This window comes from Monopterus albus, unplaced genomic scaffold (assembly GCF_001952655.1).
Source record: "Monopterus albus unplaced genomic scaffold, M_albus_1.0 scaffold86.1, whole genome shotgun sequence".
Classification (NCBI taxonomy): domain Eukaryota; kingdom Metazoa; phylum Chordata; class Actinopteri; order Synbranchiformes; family Synbranchidae; genus Monopterus; species Monopterus albus.
In genome coordinates, this window is record NW_018127966.1 from 552,255 (window position 1) to 566,779 (window position 14,525).

A 14,525-nucleotide genomic window follows, 5' to 3' on the forward strand; every position below is an offset into this window, starting at 1 on the left:
GGCACAAACGGCAGTGAGAGACCTATCCCCGACCCGAAGGCGCAGGGAAGCGGCCCTCTCGTTCACCGGGGTAAACTCCAACACATGGCGGCTAAGCTGGGAAGCTATGAGCAAGCCCACACCAGCCCGCCGCCTCTCACCGCGGGCAACTCCAGAGTAGTAGAGAGTCCAGCCTCTCTCGAGGAGTAAGGTTCCAGAGCCCAAGCTGTGCGTGGAGGTGAGCCCGACTATATCTAGCCGGTACTAAGAAAGAATTAGTTGCCTGAAAATGCATCATGCACTATTTTGATAACTGATCATTTATCTTTTCTTTTGTTGCTGATGCATTAGAGTACTGAATTTCAGTACTCAGTACTCAGTTTTATTCCTGAGCCCTGACCCAGTTTGTGTTTGTGCCCTCAAGCTTTCAGGCCAGTCAACTCATACTGTACAGTACCAAACAAAACTATTCTACTGGTGTTAATTTATTTTGTTGCCATGCCATGCAGTAGATAAGCAGAGGCTGTGCAGTCATGTGATTGCTGAGTTCATGTCCCTGGGGCTATGAAAGCACCAAGCAATGCAAAATACTTTAGTTTGGCTTCAAAATCAAAAGACCAGCTTTCATCCTTCTTCCTTAACAGTTCTTCGTACCTTTCCCTCAGTTCAGCTCTTCTCAGTGCTGCCTGCATATCTGTCTAGATTCCTGTTATTTTATATGCCTCTTGAGCAGATGGTCTTTTACTCCCTCTTCACTTCAGCTAACCTTGTCGTCTCCCTCTTACCCATTGTTGTCGGTTTTCTATCATTCCTCAATGAATTTGCAAGAAACAACTGCTTGCTTTAAGATTTTTTTCCAGTTAATTGCACATAAATGACTTGTCCTATTTGCTGTAGCTCTCATTTCAGCTTTAGCTAAAGAAGTGCTTATGTACATTATGTTATCGTTAATTGTAGATAATAGTGGTGAGTGTGTATGTGTGGACTTACTCAGCAGAGTCAGCAGGCAGGATGGATACAGGGGAGAGGTGGGAGCTGCAAAGAGAGAGAGAGAGAGAGAGATCGGGGAAAAGGACAGCATGGTCAGAACATTGTGTACTCCTCGACTGCCTTCCCATCCCGACACAAAACAACCTTGGAGGGTGTGGGTGTCGGGCACCAAGAGTCAAAACAGGAAGAAGTCCATACATACAATATACTGTACATCTGTGTATACTATATGCTGGAGAGATAGAGTTGAGATCAGTCACTGAGTGTGTGTTTATGTTACTACTGCAGCTGTTTCCTAAGATCCCTGATGGCAAAAGGACAATCTAAAATAATGCAACACACACACACACACACACACACACACACCTTCATTCATTGGCGCCACTCTAGGTGGGCAGATTGTTATTTAGGCTACAAAGCTCTGCCTAACCCCGCTGATCAGATAGAAGGGTGTGTCATATGTGTTCTTCAGTGTTCCTCCATAAGCAACGCAGCAAATGTGTGTGTGTGCGCGCGTCATGAACCAGGGAGGTGGCTGCGATGTGTCTATTGATTCAGCAGGTTCACCCTTGTCTCACACAAACACATGGTGATATGCGTGCAGGACCCCAGATTTATATAACACTCCTACACACGCACATGGCAATGTCCTTCACATTGTGCCCAAGCGCTTGGGTATGTCTCATACATACTGTCTGTGTGTGTGTGTGTGTACTTCTATGGCCAACAGTGTGAAGATACCTTCAAGTTTTATACCATGGACACTTTGTTCTTCTCTTTAAAGGGATGTTTGAGAGCTAAGACATTTAGTTGTGATGATTAAGGAGTGTCTGTGTGGGTGGGTGTGTGTGTGTGTGTGACTCAGGCAGCCAAACTCTTCATCAGAAAAACAGCAGCTAAGGCCATGCAAACTTTGTTTCTTTAACACCACACAAACACACTTTTAGTGCAGGAAGAAGATCGATACAGACTGAAATAATAAGGTACACAGGAAGCAACAATGACATTGCCCTCCATCTTTATTTTTCTTTTCCCATCCCTTCTCTTCATCCTTCCCTTGTTTCTTGTTGCTATTAATTTCTGCCCTCTCTTGTCTCTTCATCAGGGTTACTTTCTTCTTTTATTAATGTTTTGAATTCAATTTGTTCTCTCCTGTTCCCCTTGATTTTTCTCTCCATTTACTTATCAATTTATTGCTTATTTTCACCTACCTCTTCGCCTGTTCTTCCCTCCTTGTCTAATATTTATCACTCTCCTTCCACCATACCACCTTTTTTTTACAGACGTTCCTTTTCTCTAACATTTGCTTTTCCTCAACTTCATCCTTCTCTGTCCACCTCCTTCAGGTTTCTTTTCTCTTTAATCTCCTCCCTTGCTCCTTCCTGACTTTGAATGCAACAGCCATCTCACATTCCCTTTCTGACACTGTAACCTTGATCATGGAGCATGTGATGGAGAGACAGACAAAAAGAGAGGTGAACAAGTGTTGTACAAAGCAGAACAGTGAGTCTGATAAAATGTTTGCAAAAGACAAACAAGCACTGACAAAAGAGTACTGAAATGTGAAAGAACTACTAAAGTAGTAACTAAGAACAAAACATTTTCTTTTGTTCTCTCACCCTCCTCAGTCGATTGACACTTGGATAACAGACTGTCGTCAGACTTCCTGTACAGTAATTTGTCTCCCTACCAAACATCGGGCAATTTTATTTAAAACCATCAAAAACCAGGCTGTCAAGTGAAACTCTTCTCTTTTGTTTTCCTGGTAGCCATCATGGACAACAGGCTTTTAAACTAGAACACACCCCATAGGATCCCTACTGCAGCGACTGTCCCTTGAAGACACAAATAGCATCTGACAGCAGGCTCTCTTGCTGAGTTGTACCCTTTGGGACCATGCGGGGTGGCTGCATCACTAACAATAGATCACTGATAGGGCCCTCAAGGACATTATGTAACCTCCACAGGCCATAAGTAGCAACAATAACACCTGACCTTACACCATTTTGCCCCTGATGACTTGAACTAAAACCACTGTTGTGGCCTTTGGGGTGTTCTTGCCGTCTTCAAGCTCCCAAAGCAGCAGAGATAACATTTCTATCAGCGTCACTTGAGCCCTGAAGGAACATACGACAGCATTTATAGAGCCCTTTAGGACAATTCTTCCCTGTCCCATGAGGGACAAGTAGGATCACTGAGTATTTCTGATGTAGCAGAACATGTAAGCTTTAAAAATATTTACTGGAACCACCAACATGACTTTTTCTAAAATATGATTAGAAAATATACCATTTAAGTGGAAAAACAACCCACTGGTCACTGCTCTGACAAGAAACTGCTGGGACAATTATAATGCTGATTTTGCTCTTTTAAAAAGTCATTTCAAACCATATCCATGTTGTACTGCAGCTAATAGCATGTAAATTCTTAAAAACCGACATGCTGGGGCGTCTACAAACAATTTTAATACATATCACTTTTGTTCTGAAGTTGGCACATTTAGAGCCAAAAGCACAATCGGGCAATTAAAGGCTTTGCTCCAAGTAGAGTTCTCTGAATTGGATTAGATCAGCTCTGTCCTCCAACCACAACTACAGCAGCAGCCAAAGATAGAGATAAGAACTTGATAACATCTTGATGAACCACTCCATCAGCTAGCAGTTTGCTGACAGTAATACTATAAAACCCAAGTAGCTACCTTGTTTTTCATCATTTCAAACTCAGTTTATTTTAACTCTAACTAAACACTTTTGAAATACATGGTCCAGTCCAGATTTCACATTCTCTGCTGCACATTGTTTGGCCAAAACAAAAACAACCAGTTTTTGCTGTTGTGTAGCTACCCTTAACAGATGGTAGTATATCATATGATCAGCTGCCCTTAACAGATGGTAGTATATCATATGTGTACAGTGAAAAAGGATCAGTTTCGTACAACTTGAAATACATACTGCAGCGCCCAAGTGACCTCGACTCAGTGACTACACAAGAAAAACATCTCAGCATGACTGTGGTTTTGTCTGCTGCACTGAAAACACAAAACACAAAACAAAAGAGAGTAAGACAACTTAGTGTTCTCAGTGCTGACCATAAAGAGCAGAAAGACTAATCAAGAAAGTCCTTATATTGTTAACAAAACTTACACTAATGGCTTGATATAAATGAAAGAGGCACAGAGACCGAGTGTGTGTAAGGTGAGTCTGCTGTGATTTTACAGAGATGCTGGTGTAAGCAACCCTGACTCTGCTCTGTTCTGGGTGGGAGGTACAGACCACTGCAGTCTACGCATCTACCCACACAATCGTCCAACATGTAAATCCTTTCAATTCAATTCAAGAAGACAATTCATTGCTTGGGCTTTCAACCCGTACTTCAAACATATGTACACTTTGTTTAAGCCCTTGCTTCCTTCCAACACACAGGATCTCATTACAATTCACAGAACCACAGCACCAGCACACACACAGAGAATTACAGGCATCATTTTACATCTCATAAACAGCTGTTCTGACTGCTTCTGAAACAGTAAAGATTTACAGTCCTTCATGTCAGGGCCAAGAAACTCTCAGTCTTACAACAGATGTTTGCATTCAAACTATCCACAACTCAAACACGGAGCTGGTCACAGATTCAAGACCCATGTTTAATTTTCTGCTTGAATACTGCTCATTTGTTTATCCACGACCACTTTCCAGCTGGGCCTATAAATGACCACTGCAACTCTCCTTCATTCATTCATTCATGTTCTCTTGGTTATCCCCCAGACATCTGCCCATCAGAGTAATCACCTATTTTGTTTAGTTGAATTAACACCTCTTAATTCACTCTTTAAAGTCATCATTCCTGTTGCAGAGTCGAGAGCAGATGATGCAAAACTGTTGACAGCTTGCAGTTCAATTGTCTAATTTTTCAGCACCGGCTGAGTATGTGTATAACTCGATGAGCTATATAAATAAACAGTGTGTGTGCAAAAAAGATAAAAGTTTCTGGCATCACAATGTTCCTGTCACAGTGATTAAAAATACAAACGTTTTCACAACAAAGTCCAAATTAGGGCTGTAACAAAGATTTTTTTTTTTAAATACAATTGATTAGTGAATCTATCCTTTTGGTTAATTTATTAAATGATTTGTCTGTGAACAGTCAGAAAAGCTGAAAAAAGAACATAAGGGCTTCCCAAATCACAAAGTGATGTCAACCCCATTCATTTACAGGGCAACAACTAAAAACCACCTTCAGTGTTGATTAATCCAGTGGTCATTTACTCAGTTAAATGTTTTGTCTGTAACATGACAAAACAGAAAAAGAAAGCCCACCTTAGAGCACTCTGATACTCAGCAATGTTAGGAACGTACAGAAAGTGCACCTACTTGCTTAAGATGAACACCTCAGGTATTAAAAAGGTATACTTGAATGGTGAAGCCAAAATGACCAGAAAATGCTTATTAAAGCAAGAATAACGGTCACGTTCTACCCGATTAATAAAAACACTGACACATTCTCAGCCAGCCTTGCTGCTTTCTTTATACTAAGACTGTATATCATAGTATAAACTATTAAGTGACGCCATGACCCCATTCATTTCTTCGTCTGCTTTGTTTCTGTTCCTGTGAAAGACAAGACAGACTTCCTCTCGTGTCTCCTGTTTCATCCTCCCTGGTAGCAAAACAAAGAGCAAGCACACAACCCATCCTCATTTCCCTCCATTCTTACATAAAAAGTGGAAAACTTTATATCTCTCAGCATGACAGTTTACAGCTATTTATAATTTTATCCATTCTTCCAGCCATCTTTTTTTAATCTACTTCATTTGTGTAATTCGTTGCACCTTTTTCCTTTTCCATGCACCTTTCCTCAATCATTCATTCATTCATTTATCTATCCATGCAATCGCATATTCCACTTAGACCAGAGAAATTACACAACCCTGATGTTTACCTCTGCAGCAGAATGTCACAGGTCATTCTCATGTTTCCAGTTGTGTTTTCTCTAACTGTCCTTTTTGTTTTTTGTGTCAGAGGATCCAGCCTATAGGTGTTTCAGTGTGCGGACTGTCTGGTATGCCTGGTATAGTTTGTCTCTGTTGTCTCTCTTCCCCTTGTTTTGCCCAGTATGCTTGTATCTGTGGTCATCAAGTTAACACAGGTTACTTTTCAAACATCTAGCAGAGAAGTCACCTTGACTTTTAATGGAACTCGGCACAGTTAGTCTCCTTCTTTATTCCTCCTTTTAACAACGTGACGCATCTCTTGCAGGATAGATATCCAGCTGTTATGCTTGTTCTGTCTGAGCTCTCAGTCTCTCCGCCATGTAATTCCTTCTTTTTCAGTATCTGGCCGGTCAGAAGATCAGCCTTGTATCCAGTGGTTATCCCAGTTGAGCACTTTGAGGTGTTAGTGTCAGAACCAGCAGGTACAGAAGCAGAGCCAGTGTATCTCCTGTGTGCACTCTGTGGCGTCCTCAGAATGTGTGTGTGGGTACGATTGTCTCACTCTGGCTGTAAAAGTGCTGCAGTAAACATCCCTGCTCAAATATATGAGCTTCTGATGTAACCAGGCAACAACCCCAGGAGGACCAATAGGATAGAAGGGGCTGGATTTGGGAGCCAATCAAAGAGGGAATGAGTATCGTGATCCAATCAAGAGGCAGAAAATGGGAGGGGGGGGTTTGTTTTTTTTTTTTTTTTTTTTGGTCCACTCAGTGGTGACTATAAACTCAGCAGTCCTTACAGCTAACCCAGTGGGCTGTAAGGACACAAACAGGAATAAATGCACACAGAAGACGCACAGGAACACAAAGCCACACACATCTGTGTCTTAAGTCTCTTTTGTAATGAGAGGCTATCAAAAGCATTAATTAATGACTGAAACAGGGACGGGATTAGAGTGTGGATACCCAAAACGAGCCTGATGGGACCTGTTGGTACCCGAGGGTTCGGACAGAAATTTAGAAATTATGCCACACTTTCAGGGAGGGGTCGGGTTCAGACAGAAATATGCGGCTCAATCCATGCTCTGGATGGGAAACGGGGTGAAAGTGATGCATTAGCTCATAGACAGAGTAAAAGGTGTAATAAATGTGTTTGGTCAAATGGTCAAAGTGTTTGTCATATGCACAGTTAGGAAATGTGTTTCAAATGTGCATTACATATATAATGACTCTGGCCATTTACTATAAAGAACACAATCACAACTGAATCAAAACACTCTTACATCACTCCAAAGGAAACTAAGGTTGTTCATTTTATCCTTGTAATGTTTCTGTAGTCCTGTGATAGACTAGCAACCTGTCCAGCATGCACCTCGCCTCTCGCCCAATACTAGCTGGGATGGGCTCCAGCGCCCCCGCGACCCTATTCAGGAATAAGCGGTATAGATAATAGATGGACAGATGGATGTTTCTGTGTATCAAACAATAGGTCCACGTCAGATCAACCTTTTTGAGATCAAACTTAGAAGCTTGTTATAATGAAGATCTTACAAGCTTTTAACAAACACAAGAAGGTGAAGCTTATCAGAAAGACTATCTACCACCTGATTGTTGCCTATTTGTTGTGACACTGAATGTTGTTTCAGAGAAAAATGCTTGAAAAATTAAACAAAGTGTAGTCTGGGGTTCACTCACAAACCGAAACGAGAAAGACAAAGTACAGTATGCCAGACCTAAGAATGCTTGACCAACAGGAGTAGTTCCCAACAAAACTCTAGCTATCAAATAAATCAAGGCATTTACTCTGACTGTTCTGCTTTAAGCACTGCAGCAACATTCTGCTGAGATCCAGACAAGATGAGTAATGTTTCATCAGAACAACTGCAACTAAACGCATTTGTACATTAGCCTCAACCTAAAGTCAAGCATCTCAGACAACGCTGAACAAAACACAAAAAACAAAACAGAAGAAGGAAATATACAAGAGGAGAATGATCACACAAGGGCTCTTGCCCCTCCAGCAAGACTTAGTGGTACTTTAACTGAAGACAATGCAGCCTTTGCCTAATCAGGTGACACAGTAGGAACAAGATGCACTGTGCTGCTGTTCTTTTGTCTTGGAACATTCAAACTGTAAGGTATTTATGATAAAAACGCTCACACAATGCACTACGCCCACAGTGTAACACAGCTCTCAGAAGTGGATCTAAAGACTGACATTTTCATGATATGTAGCATGACTTTGCACGACATAGCTAAGCTCCATATCAGTCCAAATTGGGACTTTTTTCTGTTATGAAAATTGAAAAAAGAAAGAAAAACAGTAAAGGCTCTATTGCTAGATTTCTAGTCCACATATGGCCATTTAGTCTGTACAGTAGAAATCACTGATTCCAAGTAAGCAATAATGCTAGACAGTGTTCCATGTCATGTAGTGTGTTAGATTAACATATAGCTAAGAAGTAAATCCAAGTTAAATACAGTTTTGCATAATGTCTGCTTGTCTGTGACTGATTTGCAAAATACCCAAATAGTCCCTGACTTTCTCCAAGTGTTTCATTTTAAACTCTTATGTCTCCTGTCTGGGACACGGTTGTCTAAACTAGAGCAGATGTTATAGTTCCAGATGTTCCTCAACAGTAGAAGAAAGAATAAATGTTATGCAGCTTTAGTCATGAATCAATAACGCTACTTTGGCTACAGGTTGGTGTTAAGTCACCCTGTCTGGTATTACTGATGGTTTTGTTGAACTCTACTTAAGAACTTGAGCTTTATCTTTTTGTGACCAACACAAGCAGCTACAGTGGCAACAATGTGCTGACACAGCAGCGGCCTGCGGGAGGACAAAATAAATATTTTTCCATGATGATATAGCAATGCAAGTGCTCCTTAGAAAGTCCGATAAGACACCTGTACCAGAACTGAGGGCGGGAACTAATAGCACATGTATAAGTATCTCAATTGGTTAGGATATCTTATTACAAGCTGTGCCCAGTACAAGCGCCCAGGCATCCACACAATCTGAAAGTGATGGGTGAGAGTAGGAGGGGAAGCAAAGACCAGCTCTTCACCATGTTGTGGTGTTGCACAGGGAAAACTAAAATCATTTCTACAGCCATATGAAAATAGATACTTACAACGTGACAGACTGACAAGCAAAGGTGGAGGCAATGTAATCACATTTGTTATAAAGTGTATTTAAAGGCAATTTTCTGGCTTGACCTTTTCTGATATTGTGTTTTCACTCAGACTGAAAATCGATAAATCGCTCACAAGTAGTGACACTCTCCAGTTCTCCCACCCTGTCTTTGCTCCCCCATGGCCTTCTCTGCCCTGATTCTGTTCCCTCCATTAATCCATCCCTCCCTCCAGCTCCTCTCCTCCTCATCTCGAGCTCTCTTCCTCAGCCTGCCAGCTAATTTCAGCAGCCTCATGAAGAATACTTTCCACATAGTGAGAATATAAGAAGAGTGGAGAGGGAGGCAAGTAGAGATGGGGTACCAGAGAGATTAGAAGAGAAATACCATAGATTATATATAGATGTGAAATGAGCAGAGGCTGTCAGCATGTAAGGTGTGTGTGTACTAGCTGTCGGTCTATTAAAGGAGCACTGCAGCAACCACAGAGGACAGACTTCCCTGCCTGTCAAGTGCAAGACAAACAACTCAGCCACAGTTAATGTTGAGTCATTCAATGGGAACTTTCTCTCCATTTCTGGGCTGTAACAACCACATACGTGTCAAAGAATAACTGATAAAGACATGGAACGGTGAGCTCACCTCTAAAACGTACATGTGTACTGACTCATCAAAATCATTATCTATTAGCGACATTTATAGAATGGTAAATGGACTGTATTTATATAGCGCTTTTATGCACTGGCCAAAGCGCTTTACAGGGAGATTATACACCATTCACCCATTCACACACACATTCACACACCGATGACGACAAGGCTGCCACACAACGGCGCTAGTCAAGCCACCGGGAGCAATTTGGGGTTCAGTGTCTTGCTCAGGGACACTTAGGCATGCGGGGAGACCGGGAGTCGAACCACCAACTTGCTGGTCAGAAGACGACTTGCCCTACCTCGTGAGCCACAGCAGAAGAAAGTGAAGGTAAGCAACTGATGATTAAATGTTATAGGATATGACTAACAAAATGCTGAAGAACTAAATCAATACCTCGCTCTTCTGCCGTTACTAACATGAAAAGGATTTCCAAATATCAAAATAAGTTCAAGTTTAAACAAGGCTGCCAAGACAAGAATACATAACCTGATAGAACATTATTCATAATAGCATAAGGATTGTTAAGAAATCTTACTAAAATGTTGGCCTATATATCAGAATGTAAGGTATTTGTGGGATGGATGTATAGTCAAATGTTCAGAACAATGATTCATTAACAGTACAACTTTTCTACAAATGTAATTGATGGCCATTGTTCCAGCAGGTATTAGAGATTTAGGTCTACAAATGAGGTCTGTTATCTGTGTAGCCCGAAATAAAATATGTTAGTTCACCCATAAATCATAGAACACACATTTTGTTTACTTTTGGATTTGGAAGCAACAAGACTTCTGTGTACATACTTCTGTATGTATGTGGCTGGACTGAAAAGTGCTCGATATTTTTAGCAACTTCAACAGATGTATTCTCCAAAGCTCTGTGTCAACATTGTTTTACATAGCTTAGTGGTGCAGGCCATTGACTCCAGGGTGTACACATACAGCAATAATCCTCTAGACCAGACATTAAGGTTAGACAAGGTCACAGGGATGAAGGCTGCAGGCTAAGCACAGCTAACAGAGAATTAATATCAATTAAAGCATTCACATGAGACTTAAGAGATCACAATAGTCTGGCAAGCTTCGTTTAACTTAAAGAATTTGCTGCATTTGACCCTCTTCTAGCAATGATTAAAGCATTGTGTGCAAAACTGTACAAAACAGCTGCCACCTTAAAGCTTTACCCCAAAACCACACACAACCTCACGAGAATCCTTTTATGCTGCCACATGAATAAATCGATTAACAGCCTAGATACCAGATCCTTAAGATGCAGATACCTGTATGCAGGTGACAGACACACATACACAGAGTCCACACACAGTTAATGCTTTGGGTTTTAGCTAGCTCAAAGCTTATGTCTGTACAGCTGAAACGTTTGCTGTTCGGGGTCAATCAACAGAGACTATACATATGGTCCCCAAATTTGTGCAAATGATATGCAGAGAAAATTAGCTTTTGCTTTCTGTCTCAACAATAATAAGACAGTCATTCTGTCTTTTTTCATTCAAGCTTAAATATATAGGTGGCATTTGCTTTTCTGGATTTAAAAAAACGCACAGAAACCCTTAGGTCAATAATGAGGTAGACAAACTGCCAAACTGCAGTGTGACTCATGCTGTGTACTTCAAACACATTAAAAAGTAATCTCTTGGTATGTTACCACAGAAAAGGGTGCTCCACACTCCTGGACTAATGTAGGAAAATGTACATGTAGTTATGTCTCACCTGGCTGCAGGGCTGTCGTCAGCACGTGTGTGTTGCGGTGAGTCGGAGGAGGAAGGACCCTCTTCCCCGTCTTGAGGCAGCTCTTCACATTCTGCCTCACCCTTATCATCATCCAACAGCTCTGTGATCTGAAGACAGAAATACAAAGAAAAGAAAGGTCAATATTAAAAACAAACAAACAAACAAACAAAAATTATACAATGAGAAAATGTGCATTCAGGGATGACCACACTACACATGGATTTTTCTTGGGCTAAGTGAATCTGTATTGGGAACCAACCTGAAGTGTTTCTTATAGGGTAATGTGATTTATGCAAACATTTTTGAAATAAAGTAAAATATGAAAGTTATGGATTGGCGACCTGTCCAGGGTGTACCCCGCCTTCGCCCGATTGCCGGCTGGGATTGGCTCCAGCCCCCCCGCGACCCCGTTCAGGGACTAAGCGGTAGAAAATGAATGAATGAATGAAAGTTATGTCACCATCTAATTTAAGGTGAAAAAATAGAGCTAGCTAAAAAAAAAAAAAAATCAAATATTCTTTGCAGTTACTTGCATGCCTAAAGAAAAAAAATACATTATTTTGGTTAAATAAATAAATTCATCGTTATTCACATTGACATTTAACAGCCTCAGGATGGAGCTCAGAGGAGGGGATAATAGTTCCACTGTGTAATGTAAACCCCTTAAAAAAATAAAAATCACAGTAATAAAAATGAGCCCGTCTTTCTTCATTTTATTTCTGGAGTGACTTCTAATGTGAGGTACTTTTCGATACGTACATCAACAGAAAAGGCTCCTTGTTAGAGAGATACAGAGAAAGGTGTTGGCAGTCTGTGTTTGCATGTGCATGAGAGGTGCATGATATTACAGGTTTTCCCCCTAAGAAACCAAATTATAAAAAAGGAAGCTAAAGAGTAACACACTGACACAACAGATATGGTGAAAGGGAAAGACATACAAACATAAAGGATTGATGGAGGGGTAAGCTTGAAGACTACCATTTGAGGTAGGTCCTATGATGAATATAATTTTTCCCTAGTGAAAGACATTTAGCATACACTGAGAAAAGAAAGCAAACAAGTGCACTGAATAGATTGTTGTATTGACTATGAAAGTGGTCATAAAGTGAGAAAAATGACACCTCTGTAATTTTGAAATAGCAAGGTTTCTAAAAGATTCTGTGAAGCAGATATGTTTTGTCTTTCTTTACAATGAGGTTACATTTATGACACTGCAATATCTAACATGAAGAAGATTACAGCACATTTTTGTGAAAGATATTTTACCAATCTTCTAAAGGCAAAAACCAAGGCAATGGATAATGAAAGAAGGAGGCCAGGCAAGTTTATGTGTAAAGGACATTTCATAACCAAAGTTAATTCAAATGGCTTTACATATAAATACGACCATACAAAGAGAAATAAGAGTATTTAAGGTCAAGGGGCCGTGATAGAGAACATAAGGTATCTGACAGCAAAAGACGGGGAAGGAGAAGAGGGGGGGGGGAAGAAGGGGACAGATGATGGAGAGAGGAGGGGAGGGGTATAAACATGCAGAGAGAACTAACTCATCATAATACAGACAGCTGACAGCATGTAAATAAGACATATGCTTGAGCTGCAGTTTACCGGTCATACTGTAAATAGCACCTTTCTTTCATCACTAACTGATATAGCACATTAGTGATTCAAGGGTTTTTCTTGTGCTGCTTCATGTGTCAGTATCAGATAAAACAACCCTGGAAGAAGCACGGGTTAAAAGGTCATGAAACTTGTTTTCCTGTCTCTTCCATGTCGCTCTGGTTGTCATCTCCTCTTCTTCTCCCCTTCACTTGTCTCTAAAGCAACCCCATCTGCTGCTAAGGCTGCACTGTTGCTATGGAAACTCCTCTTCTTCAAGAGCTCTGATTGATTGTAAGGGAATTCTTGCATTGTCATTGTGTGTGTGTGTGTGATTATGTAATGATGTCCTACTTTTAGACAGTTTCCATATTCACCAGAACAATAAAAGCCAATTTAGCAGCAGAAATGTTCTTTTTAATAATAATAATAATTTTATAATAATAATAATAATAATAATAATACTCCACCAAACCTTATTATACTTGTGCACATAGCCTAGCGTTTGTGAGGGTTGTTTCAATTACAGTAAAAAAAAATCTCCTTGATAACACTTTACTCTCTCTCTTTAGCATTTATAAGGTGCAGACAAATATTTAGCATAGAGATGGTTTAATAATATACAATAATTGATTTAATTTTTAATATTAATATCTGGAAATACCTGGAATTCACATTTTAGACTAATGCAATTTAATATCTCTTAAATATGAGTTGTGACTGCAAAATGTAATTAGAGATATCCTGAATAAAGTTTTTAATGGGTTATAAATGAAGTGCATGCCTCTAATCTTCAATATGTTTAAAGACCTGCCATAATTGTAGAAGTCATAGATGTGCCGTCCTTACAATACACACACAAACTCACATAGAAAATGAAATGGTCATGGGGATTCATAGTTTTAATGGGTACCAGTTAACCACAACATGGTGAACAATGAATCTTGAGTGTATAACTGTCCCCTGGGCTGTTGGCGTTCACTTAAATCACGTGTCAAACTCAAGGCCCGCGGGTCACATCCGGCCCGCAAGAGCATTTTATACGTCTTTCTTTAATGGCCCAGTGATATGAAGCGCCGATAACACACAAACTACAAATCCCATAATGCGGCGCAACAGCTGCCTTACCGAACGTACGATACCTGCGATCATTCACGTGTCAATTACGTCAGGGGATATTATCGGACGGTGGAAGGAATACTTCGAGGATCTCCTCAATCCCGGCGCCATGTCTTCCGATGAGGAAGCAGAGGCTGAGGGCTCAGAGGTGGACTCGTCCATCACCCAAGCTGAAGTCACTGAGGTAGTCAAGAAGCTTCTCGGTGGCAAGGCACCGGGGGTGGATGAGATCCGCCCTGAGTACCTTAAGTCTCTGGATGTTGTTGGGCTGTCTTGGTTGACACGCCTCTGCAACGTCGCATGGCGGTCGGGGACAGTGCCTCTGGACTGGCAGACCGGGGTGGTGGTCCCTCTTTTTAAGAAGGGGGAC

At 40.8% G+C, this 14,525-nt stretch overlaps 1 protein-coding gene across 1 annotated transcript in view; it reads right to left on the bottom strand.

Moving 5' to 3' along the window:
• fam13b (family with sequence similarity 13 member B) overlaps nucleotides 1-14,525 on the bottom strand; it is a 49,430-nt gene that overhangs the window by 22,135 nt on the left and 12,770 nt on the right. Inside the window, exons 7-8 of the mRNA XM_020607494.1 lie at nucleotides 11,417-11,544; nucleotides 970-1,014 (exon numbers count right to left, since the gene is read on the bottom strand). Of these exons, the coding sequence (XP_020463150.1) occupies nucleotides 970-1,014; nucleotides 11,417-11,544 (173 nt within the window). The remainder of the gene's footprint in view (nucleotides 1-969; nucleotides 1,015-11,416; nucleotides 11,545-14,525) is intronic.